This window comes from Cibotium barometz, chromosome 6, assembly GCF_041138505.1.
Source record: "Cibotium barometz isolate CiBa-2024 chromosome 6, ASM4113850v1, whole genome shotgun sequence".
NCBI lineage: Eukaryota > Viridiplantae > Streptophyta > Polypodiopsida > Cyatheales > Cibotiaceae > Cibotium > Cibotium barometz.
Window position 1 is genome coordinate 25,514,839 of NC_141051.1, and position 16,869 is coordinate 25,531,707.

The 16,869-nt window shown below is 40.8% G+C and overlaps 1 protein-coding gene across 1 annotated transcript; it reads left to right on the forward strand.

Annotated features, from left to right (window-relative positions):
* Nucleotides 1–837: 837 nt before the first annotated feature.
* LOC147637565 (mitochondrial import inner membrane translocase subunit TIM8-like) lies at nucleotides 838–2,279 on the forward strand. Its single transcript, XM_086799362.1, has 2 exons — nucleotides 838–988; nucleotides 1,942–2,279. Exons 1-2 carry the CDS (start codon nucleotides 944–946, stop codon nucleotides 2,128–2,130), a joined length of 234 nt encoding a protein of 77 aa, XP_086655488.1. The 5' UTR covers nucleotides 838–943; the 3' UTR covers nucleotides 2,131–2,279.
* The last annotated feature ends 14,590 nt before the right edge of the window (nucleotides 2,280–16,869 follow it).

A 16,869-nucleotide genomic window follows, 5' to 3' on the forward strand; every position in this document is an offset into this window, starting at 1 on the left:
TGAGAGAGGGAGCTCCTAACAGTCATAACAGTCCATCCATGCCCTACAACAGCGATCCGATAGAGAGAGAATTGGAATTCTATAGTCTAGAGAGCGCGAGCCTCTTCCTCCTCTTCTTGTTCTAGAGAGTGCAATTTGTTTAGTAGGTGCATGTTGTACATGCCCCAAACACAAATTAGATAGTTTTAAATAAAATTTGTTTCCTATTTTTAACCTTTAAAAAAACTTTCACAAAGCCAAAGAAGTAAATTAATCACACGTTCAATTTTGATTTCGGTGGCCTATTCCTCGTACTCTCCATGGCCAACAAGCCCCCTCCGTCTCCTCCTCCTCCTCCTCCTTGTCCTCGCCACCATCTATTCCACGACTACCTCCTTTGTCTTCTTTCCCAACTAGCAGAGCTGCAAGGAAGTACTGCTCCACAGAAGAGCGGTGAAAATTCATCCTCCTCAGTAGCCTACGCAACCTGTGCGAATTTGGGTAGCTAATTAACCCCAGAGGACCTTCTCGACGCGCCTATACGTGTCCACATACATATGCTAAATTCAAACCTTATTTAATTCGTCTATGCAACCCATTCGAATACGTTTTCATTGCTTAATGAATACTAGTACTCAACCCACGCATTGCTATGGTATGTAAAAGACATGAAGAAACGAAACACATGAATGGAAGTCAGAATATAAAGGGTCAATCGAAAGGATTTTTTTCTCTTATTTTTTAGAAATCCAGGATTTCTTTTCTCTCTCTTCTCCTTGTACCTTGGTTGTCCATGGTTAATAGGTAGAAATAGAAGATAAATATCGAAAACCCAAAAAAAATATTTTGGGGACATATTTATGGTACCCATATATATACCTATATATTTAGCCCTAAGACGTACCTATATATTTAGCCCTAAGACAGCGTGATAGACGTCGGGCTGTGAGCCTAAAGGTTTTCGATGGATTCAACTCGCAACGCAGCCGAGTTGCAGAAGCTTGTCCAGGTTTGTCTGTCAACCACTGCATTTGGAAGGTTGTTGTAGTACTTAAACATGATTAAGGGTTTTAAGCAAAACGCGGGCAAGACCACTGGAGGTTTTTGTGTACAAAAAGCTGACACGTTGAAGGACAGTAAACTGAGAGCGAGAGTGTAGCAAAACGCAGGGTTTAGGGTTAAAGGAAAGGTTACACAAAGTAGGAGAGGTGGGGTATTAGGGCTGGTTAGGGCAAGAACTAAGCCAAGGAGGGGAAGGTCCCGAATTCAAACAGAGGGCTGAAATTTGCAACCCTGGCTTGGACTTCAAAATTGAAGGCCTAGATGGATGGTACCTTGAAGTGAAACCCATTACTCAATACTATATACTTGAGAGGTAGTTTTAGAGGTGGGTTTCTTTTGAAGGTAAAAATGGGCTTTGAAGCCCACTGCAGCCCTCTAATTTCAGCTGTGGTGGGCATTCAAGTTGCTACAACAGAAAAATCTACTCAAGGGATAAAAAAATCAGGGTTACAACTGGTTATGAGCGAGAGGGGTGACTGTTCCCAGCCCAGCCACATTATTTAAGGAGGGTACTTCAATATTTACTCTTGAACCAGACAAGTTACATGTGTATGTGTGTGTGCGCGTGTGTGTGTTTGCACTTACGAATGTATGCAATGTGCACGTATGTATGTATGTATGTATGTGTATGTGTGTGTGTGTGTGTGTGTATTCGCACTTACGAATGTATGCAATGTGCGTGTATGTATGTATGTATGTGTGTGTGCACTTGTAAGAATGTATGCAATTTTTGTGTTTATGGTTGTGTATGTATTCATGTATGTGTGTGTGCACAAGCATGGTAGAATGTATGCAATGTTTGTGTTTGTGTATGTACTGTATATGTGTGTGTGAATATATTCATGTATGTGTGCGTGAGTGCACTGTTTTGTACTTCATCTTGGATTGGGTATTTTGCAGCAAGAGAAGCAGCGCGCTATGCTCAATAAACTAATTGTCAAGGTGACAAATATTTGCTGGGATAAGTGTGTTGGTACTCCCGGCAGCAAATTCAGCTCAAGTGAGAATTCGTGCCTCACCTACTGTGCTCAGCGATATTTGGAGACAAGTACATTGATTCTTCGGCGATTCAGTAGTTTGCCACAATGAAGTATTTATGGCATGTTGTTGGTTAATCATGCTTTTAAAGCCTATTTTTTTGACACCTGAGAGGTTATCAGGGAAGGCTATTACCATACACGCTTTGTAATTGTTATTAAACTTTTTGGTAATGTCGATACAGCTTTACACTTCTACCATGGTGGATTAAATATTTGTACCCTTGAATGAGTAGTTCTTGTCAACTTAACATTTTGGTTAGGTAATGGGTTTGCACAAGAGCATTTCTTTGCATGGTCTCATATGCTCCATAATGCAATGACCAATTGGGACTTGGGGGGGAGAGATGATGGTGAGAGTTTTGTTGCTATGTGTGTGTGTGTGTGTGTGTGTGTGTGTGTGAGAGAGAGAGAGAGAGAGAGAGAGAGAGAGAGAGAGGCCCACTATTCAAAATAAACACTACTTGGAATCATGTAACTTATGATAGCCAAGAAGATGAAATCGCTTGGGCCTACCTTTTTACAAAGTCAAGCCGAAGACCAACTACAAATCTAAGCCAGGTGTTAAGATTATCTTAAAGGGATCAAATCATTGGTTGCTTTTGCATTTTCAAAATATATGGTAAGATATCTTAGTTGCCCAAAACCATTCATGCTAAGCTACTTGTCTACAAGCTGGGTTTGCTTAGAAATGGAGGAGTGCTACCACAATGTATGCAATTTGTTATCCACACTCATGTTCTTGAGCTAGTTGAAGTTGTGTCTCCATCTCATGAACTACCTAATTGATTATTATTTGAATTTTACGAAGGAGTGAGAAAGATGACTATGCTACTTGGAGCATTTTCAAGGAAGCTCCAAATTTTTATTATTATTCAAGATAGCAACCATTTATCTATTGAAAGTGCTAAACTATTCCCAATTTCTTCTTCCTAATTTTGTGTTCAAACTTTTAACCTTATCGGGAATATGAAATTTTCCAATGTCTTTTAAAAAGATGTGGTGGTGGTGTAGGGGATGCGCGTGTAGGGGATGCGCGTGTAATGAAATCTTCATCAACAATTGAAGATCGAAGTGCAAGTTGCAAATATAATGGCAAGAGGTGTCCAAGGCTATGCTTAGCAATATTGATAAGACTTCTTAATAAATATAACCAACATAAATACCTTTTAAAACATTGTATGCAGGGATTTCATTAACGTCTTCACAATTTCGTGATCACGTTAACAAAACCTATTGTTAACATATTAAAACTTGTGAGATGACATTGTATATTCACATGACCTGAGCAATGACCTGCCAGAATCCACTAGTCCCGTAACACCTCCGGGCTTTTGGTTTTCCCGGCGGACCCGCCGAGAAAAGAAAAGAACATCGACGGGGTTCTATTCTGTTTATAAACACTGCCCGACACCCATCGTGGAACTTTTGGGGAGATAGTCCTTGTTTTAGGGGCGTGATATCTCTCCTCAAAGTACTTGTAGAGCTCTCGAGTTGCTAGAAGTGTCCTCTTGGGAAGAACGTCCTTATCTTTGGGGCTGTCGTCTTTCCTTGTAGGCACTCCTAAGGCTATTGAGCCACTCGTCCTTAGTTCTTTGAATTGGGGGCAGGGTGTGGTTCGTAGCTAATACTTGCGGAGATTTAGGGACAAATTTGGAGTCATTCAGCTTTGCATTTGAGCTACGTAGGTAATCTACCTCATTCTGCTTTATGAATGGTTGGATGGAGCCAAGAGTCCTGTTTAGGGGCTTGTATTGGTTCTTGATACTTGATATAGTTTAGAGTAGACAAGGGTCTATTGTCCTATACTAGAGTATTGGGCAAGCATAGATCTTTGATTTTCTTTGTGAATGTTAGAGAAGGTCTATTGTCCTATACTAGAGTATTGGGCAAGCATAGATCTTTGATTGTGTAAAGTATCCTTAATTGCGTACAAAAGGTATCTTTCATTGGGGGTGCAATGTGCATGATAGTTTCGAAGTAGTTTTGTAGTAAGATCTTGCAAGATAGTTTCGAAGTAGTTTTGCGTTATGTGATGATCTTTTGTATTTGTCAAGATAGTTTCGAAGTACTTTGTCTGCTAATGTATGTTTTGTAATACGTGAGTGACTTTGTTGTTTTTTCATTTGTGTATTCATTGTTATATGCTTGGTTGAATAAGTTATTTGTTCAGATGGAGGACAATGTTGGATCCAATGATACCTCCAATAGAGTCCAAATTTCAAATAGCAGAAAAAAAAAGGCACCTGGGATAGAGTGGCAATATGCAATTAACGTTGGTGATCGATTCATAGATTGGGAGTGTAAGCTATGCCATGCAGTAAAATCAGGTGGGGCGCCTCGACTAAGAGAACACTTTTTAGGCAGACCGAAGAAAAAGTCATGTACCCACCCCTCTGCACCTGTAGTGGCCAAACGCATAAGAGAAGAAATTCAAAAGAAAGATTCAAGAAAACATGACACTCCTACCGTTAATGTATCAAGGCAGCAAGAACACTGTTGTTCTAATCATCAAACTCCCGCTACATCGCCTACTTGTACCCCGAACGGCAATGTGCAACCACAAAGTAATCTACCCAGTGCATCTTTCTGCAAGTGAAACTTTGACGTAGGAAATATACCCATGCGTCAAACTTCATTGCAAGAAAGCCTACGTCAAGGTCGACTCGATGATGCACAACTCGCCCTTGCTGAAGCGATTTACTTTTCTGGGAGTGCTGATGATGGTGGACAGTGAGCATTGGAAGAGAGCATGGAAGAAAATTGGTGAGTTTGGACCAGGGTTTTCACCGCCTACGTACCATGCTATGCGAAATGATCTATTAGAGAAATGTTATGCGCAAGTAAAAGAACGTGTACAAAGAATAATTCTTAGCAATATTGAGCTTTCTGGATGTAGTATAGTAAGTGATTTATGGTCTAATGTACAAAGAAAACCATTAATTAATATAATGGTTATTTCACCTAGAGGTGAGACTTTCATCCGTGCCATGGATTCAGCTGGTTCAATCAAAACTGGGGCTTACATTGCTCAAGTCATTGGCTCTGTGATAGAGGAAGTGGGTGCCAAAAATGTAGTCCGAGTCGTCATGGACAATGCAAAGAATTGCAAAAATGCATCCAAAATCCTACAGCGACAATATCCACATGTTTTTCCGGTAGGCTGTAATACTCATAGTTTGAATCTTGTATTAAAAGATTGGTATAAAAGTGATGATACCAAATGGTTTGCCTCAATCGTCGACACTGCTCGCCAGCTTGTGAGATTCATGCTCAAGAGACAGAGAGTGTTAGGTATTTTTCGACCTCGCATGTCAGTTATGTTAAAGCTTCCAGCGGAGACTAGGTTTTGCACTCACTTTTACACTTTTGAGTCTCTTCTTAGTAGAAATAAAGATGCAGTTTGCGAAACATTTACATGCATGGCATTTCATGATTGGGAGAGCACTCAACTTGAAAAAGTGAAAGAGAAAATCAAAGTCTTGAAGGCAGCGCTTACGAGAAGAAGTTGGTGGAACAGTGTGATGGATGCATACCATGTAATGATGCCTGTTATGTATGCCGTACGAAGTCTTGATCAAAGAGCGCCTAATCTCGGGAAAGCATGGATGCAATGGTGGACTGTCAGCGGAGTTTGGAGTGTCCTGAGAAATTAGAGCATTCAGTGGTGGAAAAGCAATGGCGTGTACCATTCTCCAGTAGACAAAGAAAAGTCCTATTGAAGTACTTTCATGCTAGATGGATTGGAGCGCATTCACCACTACAGATTAGATCCTGAATATTGGAATATGGATTTGATGTCCAACGTTGAGGTGGTGCAAGATTTTTATAAAGTGGTAAACACTTTCTATAATAATGTTGATGATCGTGTAAAGTGCATAAAGGAGATGACCTCATTTCGATTGAAAGAGGGTTTATTTTCCAACTCCCTTGTTCAACAAATGGCTAAAGAGAAACCTGCATGGAAGTGGTGGATGATGAATGGTAGTGAGCATTATGCTTTATTGCGCAACCTTGCGATGAAGGTTCTAAGTCAGTGCTCTTCAAACTCAGGCTCAGAAAGAAACTGGAGCATGTACAAATATATTCACAGTACTATTCGCAATTGACTTCTTGCAGATCGAGCAAATAAACTTGTTTACATGTATTACAATGAAAAGATCTTGCGAGACATTGAAAGCGAAGAGTATGAAGAAGATATGCCCAGATGGATGTACAATTGTGATGATGTAGTAGACGAGAACTTTGATGTTGGACGCACGTTGTGCACCACCCTTGAGAGATAGAAGACAATTTAGACATTGACTTAGATGAGATTAATTTAGCAGACGAGAGAGTAAACGGTGAAAGAATTTTGGAGCAAGATACTGACATAGAGGAAGAAGTCATTTCATTAATTTCATAAAAAGTACTTGTACAAATGATCGTATTTGGAGAAATTATCAATACAAAAGTAAGATTTATGTCTTTCTTAGCTTTCATCTTGAAATAAATTACGAATTGCACTAGGAGTTGCATCTAAAGGTCCTGGTGGTTTATATTCGCTAGCCATGCCGAACACTGTATAAATACCTTGATTTATTGGGACACTGCACAATGCACATGTGGAAGTATTTTGCATTTGCCTCACTAAACATATTAAGTGGTAGTAGTGTCCACAGGGTAGTATATACTGGCCGCTCCACCCATCGAATATTTTGTAACATACAGGACATTGGGGGGTGGAGGAACTAGTAGCCTCAGCAGAAACTCCCACAAGATCAGGATGTATCAAAAAATGAGAGATGTGGTTTCCTTGGCGCACAGGAGCAATACGTGAAGAGATGCTCTGTACATCTTGGCTGATCTTTGTGAGCTGTTCTTGAATCCCTCTATTGGCCGGGGGAGGAGTTGACGCTTGAGATAATCGCTCAGCTTCTTTCTCCTTCTCTGCTAGCTGTGCCCCTAAGCTTTCTTTGACCTTGTTTAACTCCAATCCAGCGCCCTCCACCATGAGAGCAAGTTCCTCCCTTGTGAATGTCACTATCTCTTCAAGTATGTCGTGGGTGTTGACAATGGCCTCTCTGGAGGCGAAGTCCACTAGAGTTTCTAGGATAAATTGTGCATATAGCATCTTAGCCAAATAGAGTGGAGCATCGGTGTTATGGAGAGGACGACTGTACACCTCCAAGAAAATGCGCTTGGCATTAGTTTTGATATCATTGTGAGTGCAACGTGAAATCTTCCATCTTTCCTTCTTAATCTCGCCATCTGGACATGGCCATATTTCCTTTATCATCTCTGTGGTTACGCGTTTGTTTATGTCTTTCCATTGGGCATAAGTAGGATTTGTCCATTTCGACAACCTGCATGCTGTTCTTGTAGCTTCGCGGGCTGTCAGGCCATGTGCAAGGGCCTTCATTCGCTCATATGCCTTCTTGGCTAACTCTTGATGCTCGTTTGCTTGCGCCTCTGCCATATCTGCATGAACATAAATGACTTTAGGATTTTAATGAACTGTAAAGATCAACGTAAGATAAATTGACCATTACCCTCAAAAACTTAAAGTTTAACACCACGAGAGGAGATATGTATTGCAAAGACTCAATGAGAAATATCCACTTGACTCCAAAAATACTTCAAGCAATGCGCGCACATCAAATTTTGAAGAGAAAACATAAACTTAAATACCACAAGAGGAGAGAGATATTGCAAAGACTCAATGAGATAATATTTCAAACAATGGACACATCAAATTTTGAAGAGAGAAACAAAGTGCCATTTCTGAAACTTAATCTCCTGATACTGTATCATTACAAAATTGGGGTGAATGACACCGATAGCTCTACAAGAGGACGTTGTGCCCTCGTTGGGTCAGTATTTAGTGATCTAAAAAATTCCACTACTTGCAAAATTGATTTTCGCTCATCGCGATTAGGCAGGCACATCCAATTTTTGACTCTATAAATAATAGTATCCATGGTAACTTTGTCATAGGAACTATTATCCATCCACAACTCTTGTACTTTCTGCCAAAAGTCATATAAAGTTTGTAATAAATATCCCAAGGCAAAAACATCAGATGCAGGAGTGTATGCATCTGCCAAAAACGGATCATAAAGCTCCGGGGCTATCCACCGCGCTGTTTATTTCGCTCTCTGTCTGCGTAGGAGACTGCCTGTGCCACCTTCTCAGGGTTCTTGTCTGCTTCAAATACAAAATTGAGAGACACCCGTTTTTTGGACGCTCTCAGCAGTAACCCCCAATCGATAATACCTACGCGTGGCTTCAACTCTTTTGTAAAATCCAACACTACATTGAATGGATGTAGGTCGGTATGTACAATTCCTGCCAGATGTGCTGCCACTAGGCCTTCCACCAGGGCATGCATAATATGTGGCATTGTTATTACTATTTGTTTTATTTTAGAAAGTTCTAGATGACTTAAAGGAATATTATCGGGCGGGGGTTGTCTCCATCCTCGATCCAAACGGAAAATTGCTCTGGTGAACTCACTGAATCTGAAGGGGACCTTCAGAAGAGTATAACCAAGCGAGCTGCCATTATAGTATGGGAAAATAGTGATCCAAGGAGATTCTTTTGTGAAGGCAATACACCTGACAATTGATGGGTGTAGAACCTGCATGCCCTACTCTGCCTGGAAGCTCTCGAACTTGGCACTGCCTTCCCCTTTGTAGTGCTTTCCGCAAAAAGTAATGTGCTCCGATAAAAATGATATACCTTTAACTGTATACTCTTTTACTGTGCCAAAAACACCAGAGCCTATTGTTCGCCCTTCGAACAGAGCCTCGTGCGGGATGCCAATGAGGTGTGTGCACATAGAATTGTAGATGGTACGATTAATGATACCTGTACCACTTGCATCTGCCTGGCTGGACGTTGCAGCGACGTCCTGGGCAATGCGCACTCTTTGGGGAGGGACTCTGCATCCAACGCCTTCATGCGCTTGCTCTTGGCTCTTTTCTCGCTCCATACAACGTCCCATAACTGTAGACGTTGCATATTAGCTTCAGGCGGGGCAGCATCTCTATGATCATTGCATGCTACATGCATGCTCCCCAAAATGGTTCGTGTTATATGTTGATGGTTGAAATCTGCTATCTTCTGTCTATCAAGCAACTCAGCGTTGCCTCCGCTTCGAAGCCGACGCTGTGCATTTTCCCATATCTGGTCTATTAGATCTCGCATGAGTATCTCAGACTCATTGATCTTTTTGACAACATCATCAGCACATTGTGACACTGTGATGACTGCTTCAATGCGAATTGCTCATAGAACAATTTTACGCTCTTCAGGGGAAAGCATGTTGGTCGTCTTCGTAAATCTAGCAAATATCACTAAACACAAAAAAACAGAATATTAAACATTACTGAAATCAACATCAAGCAAACGTGAGAGAACAACAACAAGTGTATCATTACTTATCAATGTTCAAACAAAAACGGAATATCAAATAATTTTAATGAACTCAACATCATCCAATACATCATCAAACGTGAGAGAACAGCAACAAGTGTATCATTACTTATCAATGATCAAACAAAAACAGAATATCAAACAATATTACTGAACTCAACATCATACAATACATTATCGAACGTGAGACAACCGCAACAAGTGCATTATTACTTATCAAGTGTATACATGTTGCACTCCTCATCTACACACCTATCGTGACAGAGAGAGAAAGAGAGAGTTGTGAAGGGTATTATGAGAGAGAGAGAGAGAGAGAGAGAGAGAGAGAGAGAGGGGAGGAAGAGAGAGAGGTGTGACAGATAGAGAGAGAGGAAACATTAGATGACATTTTTAATAGTTTTGTGAGTTCCTAAAGAGAGAAAAATAATGTTTTGTATTCCGAAAGCACTCCTCATCTACACACCTATCGTGATAGAGAGAGAGTTGTGAAGTGTATCATGAGAGAGAGAGAGAGAGAGAGAGAGAGAGAGAGAGTTGTGAAGTGTATCATGAGAGAGAGAGAGAGAGAGAATTGTGAAGTGTATCATGAGCGAGAGAGAGAGAGAGAGAGAGAGAGAGAGAGAGAGAGAGAGAGAGAGTTGTGACAGATAGAGAGAAGAAACATTAGATGACATTTTTAATATTTTTGTGAGTTCCTAAAGAGAAAAATAATGTACTGTTTTAATTTTTAAGTAAATAGAGGGAGAAAAAAGAAATTATTAAGAATTATGTATATTTTAAGAGAAAAAAAAAGAAATCCTTATCTACACATCTATCGTGTTGTGAAGTGTATCATGAGAGAGAGAGAGAGAGAGAAAGAGTTGTGAAGTGTATCATGAGAGAGAGAGAGGGGGGTAGGAAGAGAGAGAGATATTCATTTTTTCGAGTAACGAATCACGATATTATAAAATAAAACGTTTAGACAATATGATGTAAACTTTGATCCATGAAATACTCATGCCGCGTTAGCAACCAAGTATCGCATGGATCAAACACAATAAAAACAATACAAGTCAAATCAAACAAATTTACGACATTTTTTCGACCGCTTTAACGATCATATGCCGTAATATGCAAGCAAATTTACGATATTTTTTCGACCGCGTTAACGATCAAATGCCGCAATATGCAAAAAGCAATATATGCACTAGCGGACAACACCAACTTGTCGCGTTAACGACAAAATGCCGTCCGATTCTATGGGAATACGAATAGGATATGAACATACACTGGCCGCGTTACCGACCATATGCCCGCATTTGACAAAGGGAAGGGAAGGGAAGGTGACATCGCCATAACGATACTATGCTTGCCGCGTTACCGACTAGTACCGCTACGGCGTGCCATACTTACCATAGGACACAGACTAGCCGCGTTACCGACTAAGTGCCCCAGGGTAAGCACCATTCCGAAGAATGGCCTTACACACACACCTCTCGTGTGGTGGACCACCCACATCCTGCCACGCATTGCGACAATGGGCGGCTGCCCGCACGAACACACCCACACACACATCCCTCGTGTGGCGGACCACCCACATCCTGCCGCACATTGCGACAGTGGGCGGCTGCCCGCACGAACACACACCCACATACACACACACACACACACACACACAAGTTTCATTACCTGTGTATGCTGTCAGCAATGAACTCCCACCAAAGGGCCCCCCGGGCCCATATATATAGAAAATTGTACCCCGCCGGGCTGGATGACGACCCCGCCGGGACCCGTCGGGGTTTCTTTTTTCCCGGCGGCACCGCCGGGTATAGCAAAACCTCGGCGGGATTTTATCCGGTTATCAGGTAGCTTCCCACCGGCTTTTTTGGGAACATGTTAACATGTTAACATGTTAATAACATGTTAACACATGTTATTAACAAAAAAAAATTTGTGATCACGTGAATATAAAATCATTGATTGTATGGTACATAATTTTTGCAAGCTTGTAGCTAAAACTGAAGACACAATCAATTATTTTGGTCACAAAGTCGAACAAGCCCAAATTGATGCGATCACACAACATCACGGCCATATCCGATACAGGCCTAGCAAGTGCCAGATCCATGAAGAAGACAATGAAGATTAGATATTGAAAATAAAGTACCCCAAAACAATGTCAATGGTCAAATCTAGGCATATTGTCCCAATGGATTTGATCAATGGATTTGATCAATAGCCACATTTATTAGCCACTTTCTTAATCCATCCCACTCAAAAGCATCCCAATATAAGGAGTTGCACATGTCAAAAGATTTGGCTTGTTCTAGATTATGTCCTTGTTTTTAGCAACATGAACTTCCCAACATGAAATATTCGGCAACATCTTCAAGCAAAAGCATTTAGGTACTCTTCAAGCATCACAATTTGCACTTTTCTCTCGGATGATGCTCAAAAGTAATAGCCAAATGATTGGGAGAGTCTCTACTTTTGGACTTTTTATTATTTGTCTCCTAGATAATGTTGTAAGTATGTTGCTATGAAATGGTGCATAAATTATGCTGGTGAGGTGATGGGGCATGGTATTGGAGCCAACTAACAAGGATTACATTATTGAGATTGAAAGAGGAGATGACTTGTGATGATAGGTTTACAAAAAACTCAAAGGGTCTTGTTAGTTCCCATGATATGTTGCATGGATGTGATAGTATTGAATTGAGATGTAGTGGATATGAGGCTTCGTATAAAGTTCACACTTACACATACAAGGAAAGGTAGCTTGAGACCTTGTTGACAACATTCTACACTATCATATGTAAGACTACACAATCGGAAGACAATAAAAAACACTCAATTGCAAAAAGAAGTGAAGAGTAAATAATATTATTGCTTGTTGCAAACTTGATTTACAAACTCATGTGCTCTAGGTAACGGGCTTTGACAACGATCTAGACAGACTCTGGACGGAGAATGTCTTGCTTACAAGAGTGCTTAAACACAATGAACTAGATTACAAACTAAGGTTGCTAAACTAGTTTATATAGTATCCAGGGTCGGCATGCACGTAGATGAGCCATGTTGACGCGGCTAACCCATGACTTGGTCCAAAATGACCAACTACCCATATCATCCAAATGGGACCATATTAGACTATAACACATTTTTATAGGGACTTTGTGCAACTTCTATAGCCATATAAGATCACATGGACCCTCAAACGAGCCCTACAATCCAAGAATAGTGTGTCCTTAGTTTGCTGTCCAGCACTCACTAATGCGATCACATAGCTCACACAAGTATGCATGCACAAGTATACATCCTACTTGGTAGAGTGCCAAGTCTACATAAGGTGTTTCCTAACCATCTGGCCATACTTGGTCACCATCTAGTGTCTAAACTTAGAATTACGAGGTACCCAAGTGCCCACTAATGGCTACTCCTCATAAAGGGGGCCTTAAAAAATAGAGCACATTCAACATCTATAGAAACAATACATGGGTGGAGCATTGAGCAAATGCTTTTCCAACACCCCCCTTAATGTTCACCTATAGGTGAACTACCTCTTCGGTCCAATGCTGAGTCAATGAAGACGGCACTCCAACAAATCTATCCCCAGAGCCTTTGTGGGATTATCTGCACAATCCTCTATTAAGGAGGACTAGACAAGCTCCACCTCTCCATCAATTATAAGCTCATGTGCGTAATGATAATTCTAGACCTAATAAAGTGATATTGTAGCTTGCTTCTTGTTGCTGATCCAAGATATAATTCTAGACCTAATAAAAAAAACCATAAATAGATTTCTTGCTATCACAATCTCCTACCCAATCTGAGTCACAAAATCTAGTCAAGAAATTACCCGATTTGTAAGTGATGCCATACCCAATGGTGCCTTTCAACACTCACATCCTTGCCTTCTAGTGGTTCTCTCGGGGCTAACTTGAGAACTTGCTAAGGATACCAACTATAACGCCGCTAATGCCAAGCCGTATATTTTAGAGAAAGATCAAACTCCCCATTAACTTCATGTACTCCTTCATATCCTTGAGTGCAGAAGCATCGTTCATAGACAGCTTCGCATCAACCTCCATGGGTGTGACCAACTAACTTGCACTTAACCATTCCAAATGTCTTTAGAATTTCTCATGTATACTTTTGCTAAGAAATGAAGATTTTATCTGATTCTGCCTTTTGGTTATCTCAAACTTGGGTGGCTATGCCACATAAACCCCCTCCTTGAGATGGCCATTCATAAATGCAGACTTCACATCCATTTGCAATACTGACTTCCCATGTGCGGACAAGGCAAGTACTATAGGAATACTGGTCACTCTAGCTGGGGGGGTGCATATCTCTTAAAAGTTAGTGAATGTCTCCTAAAAGTTAAACCCTTTGACCTGTGCAAAATCCTTCGCCCACGAATCTTGCCTTGTATTTATCCACCAATGTATTATCAGACTTGTACTTGGTCTTTCAAACCCACTTGGTGCATTTTGTAGGACAATCCATAAGATACCTTGTGTGGTTTCTCAAAATTAGTCATACTTTGACTCCATGGCCCCACTGACTAGTTCGGATTTACTAATGCTTCCTCCAAGATGGCTCACTCTTGTATTTTCATTATCTCAGCCATCAAGGCCATATTAACAATGTGAGCGGAGGCCCTCTTTTTCTCCTCTATTCTCTTGGATCTACGAACAGCTATTTTGCTCGCTCTTCTGTGATTGCTTTCCCATCATCCGAGAGATGCTTCACCCATTTAGGATATGGCCCCTTCTATGCTATTACAGGATTCTCTTCTTCATCATAATGAATCCACCTCTTGTGGAGTTGGTATTGACACTGGTGATTATGTCTAGTAGGCTACTTCTTTGTTGAAAGATAGTGTGGACGGAGCCTTCTCCTCCACCTGATTAGGATTTTCCTTGAACACCACATCATGACTCACAATTATATTATTTTCTTCTGGGTCGTATAGTTAGTAACTCTTTGAGTCCATATTGTAATCCAAGAAGATACAATTCCTACACTTGGAATCTTACTTGGTTCTGGATGAGTTTGGAATATGCACAAAACAATCACAATCAAATATTATGAAATATACAATTGAGGGATTATTACCTAAATAATATTCTTGAGGTGTCATGCCCTTCACTACCTTGATGTCACTACTGTCAAGGATATACACTACAGTGTGCCTTGGCCCAAAACGAATTATGTCATCCTTTGCCTTTGGGCTACTCGATGCCATCTCCATAACTGTGTAGCTCTACAACACCATTATATTGCGGAGTATGAGAATTTGTAAAATATATCTTGATCTTGTGCTCCTTATAGTAGGCATTAAACTCACTTTGATGTGCATTCTCCTCCTCGATCTATTCGAAACTTCTTGAACATCTTTCCTATTTCATTCTCTACCAAGTTATGCCATATTTTGAGCTTTTCAAAAGGTTCGACCTTATCCAAAAAACCCACAGCTTCCTAATAAATTCATCGATTAGGAAAAGAATTAGGAAGAATCACCCAATGCAATGGTTGGCATTTTACCCCACAAAGAGCTACATGTACAAGCTCTAGAGGAGCCTTTGGATAATTCTTGTTCTTTTGTGAAAATACATGCCAATGCTCTTTGTCCATCATCATATAAGTTTCACAAACATCGGACATCTCTAAAAATGGTAGTAAATGTGCCACAATCCTAGACTTTTGCATCTCTTTTAAGACTAAAAGCTTAGGTGCCCAAATCTATCATGCCATTGCTTGCTTGTCCCCGACATCGACTTGGGCTGTAAAAGTTGACAACTTATAGAAGTTGTTGCACCATATTCCTCTCGCAACGACATTGGTGCTAGAATCTATGATGATTGTGCTAGCCTTATCAAAGAGAGAACCAACCTTGATCAGCTATGACTGTATAATAGATAAATATTCCTCTTGATGTCTAGGTATATAAAGGACATCCAACATTTTCTTAGTATTATCACCATTTTTAGAAACATAAGAAATGGTGCCTGAATCCAAGGGCGGGCATTTGGCATTGTTCCTAACCGCTACCACTCCCCCATGAGATAGTAGGTGACAAAGAGTAGAAAGAGTGAGAGGCTGGGTAAGAGGGTAGAGAGATAATGATAGTAAGAGAGGGTGTGTATGTGCATGTCTATGAGAGAGAGTGTAAGAAAGAAAGAGAGAGTGTGTGAGAAAGAGAAAGAGAGATCAAGTGAGAGATTCACAAAGAACGAGGAGGAAAGGAGGCATAAGAGTAGAGAGAGAGGGGATAGAGAGAGAGTGTGTGTATATTGAGAGAGAGCCAAGCTAGAGAGAGAGAGTGAATGTGTTTATGCATGAGAGAGAGAAAGATAGAAGTAAGCGAATGTGTTTATGCATGAGAGAGAGATTAGAGAGAGAGTGAGAGGAAGAGAGAGAGGAAGAGACAAGAGGGAGTGAGAATGAGAGAGAGGATGAGAAAAAGAGTAGAGAGATAGCGAGAGGAAGAGAGGATTAGTGTGTCTATGAGAGAGAGAGAGAGAGAGAGAGAGAGAGAGAGAGAGAGAGAGAGAGAGAGGATTAGTGTGTCTATGAGAGAGAGAGAGAGAGAGAGGTAGTGAGGTAGAGAGATAATTATGAGAGGTTTGTGTATTTTTCTCTCCAAAGGATTGGAGAGAGAGTGAGAGGAAGAGAGAAGAGAGAAAGGAAGAGAGAAGAGGGAGTGAATGAGAGAGAGGATGAGCAAGAGAGTAGAGAGATGGCAGGAGGAAGAGAGGGTTAGTGTGTGCCTATGAGAGAGAGAGAGAGAGAGAGATAAAGAGATAACTATCAGGTTTGTGCATTTTTCTCTCCAAAGGATTAGAGAGAGAGTAAGAGGAAGAGAGAAGAGAGAAGAGGGAGTGAGAATGAGAATGAGAATGAGAGAGAGGATGAGAAAGAGAGGAGAGAGAAAGAAGAGGGAGAAAAAGAGATATGGAGGTATAGAACATAGAGAGAGTGTGTCAAGGGAAAAGAGTGAGGTTTGAGAGAGAGAGAGAGAGAGAGTGTTTGAGAAAGAAAGAGTGTGTGAGAAAGAGAGATCAAGGGAGAGATACACAAAGAACGAGGAAAGGAGGCATAGGGGTAGAGAGAGAGGGGAGATAGAGAGAGAGTGTATATTGAGAGAGAGCCAAGCTAGAGAGAGAGAGAGAGAGAGAGAAGTAAGCGAATGTGTTTATGTATGAGAGAGAGAAAGAGAGAAGTAAGCGAATGTGTTTATGCATGAGAGAGAGACACCAAGAGAGAGATTAGAGAGAGGGTTAGTGTGTGTCTATGAGAGAGAGAGAGAGAGAGAGAGAGAGAGAGAGGATGAGCAAGAGAGGAGAGAGATAGCAAGAGGAAGAGACGGTTATTATATGTGTGAGAACAC

Coding starts and splice junctions, on each gene's coding strand:
- LOC147637565 (XM_086799362.1), top strand. CDS start 944: ATGGATTCAACTCGCAACGCAGCCGAGTTGCAGAAGCTTGTCCAG. Junction 989..1,941: donor AGTTGCAGAAGCTTGTCCAG/GTTTGTCTGTCA, acceptor GGTATTTTGCAG/CAAGAGAAGCAGCGCGCTAT.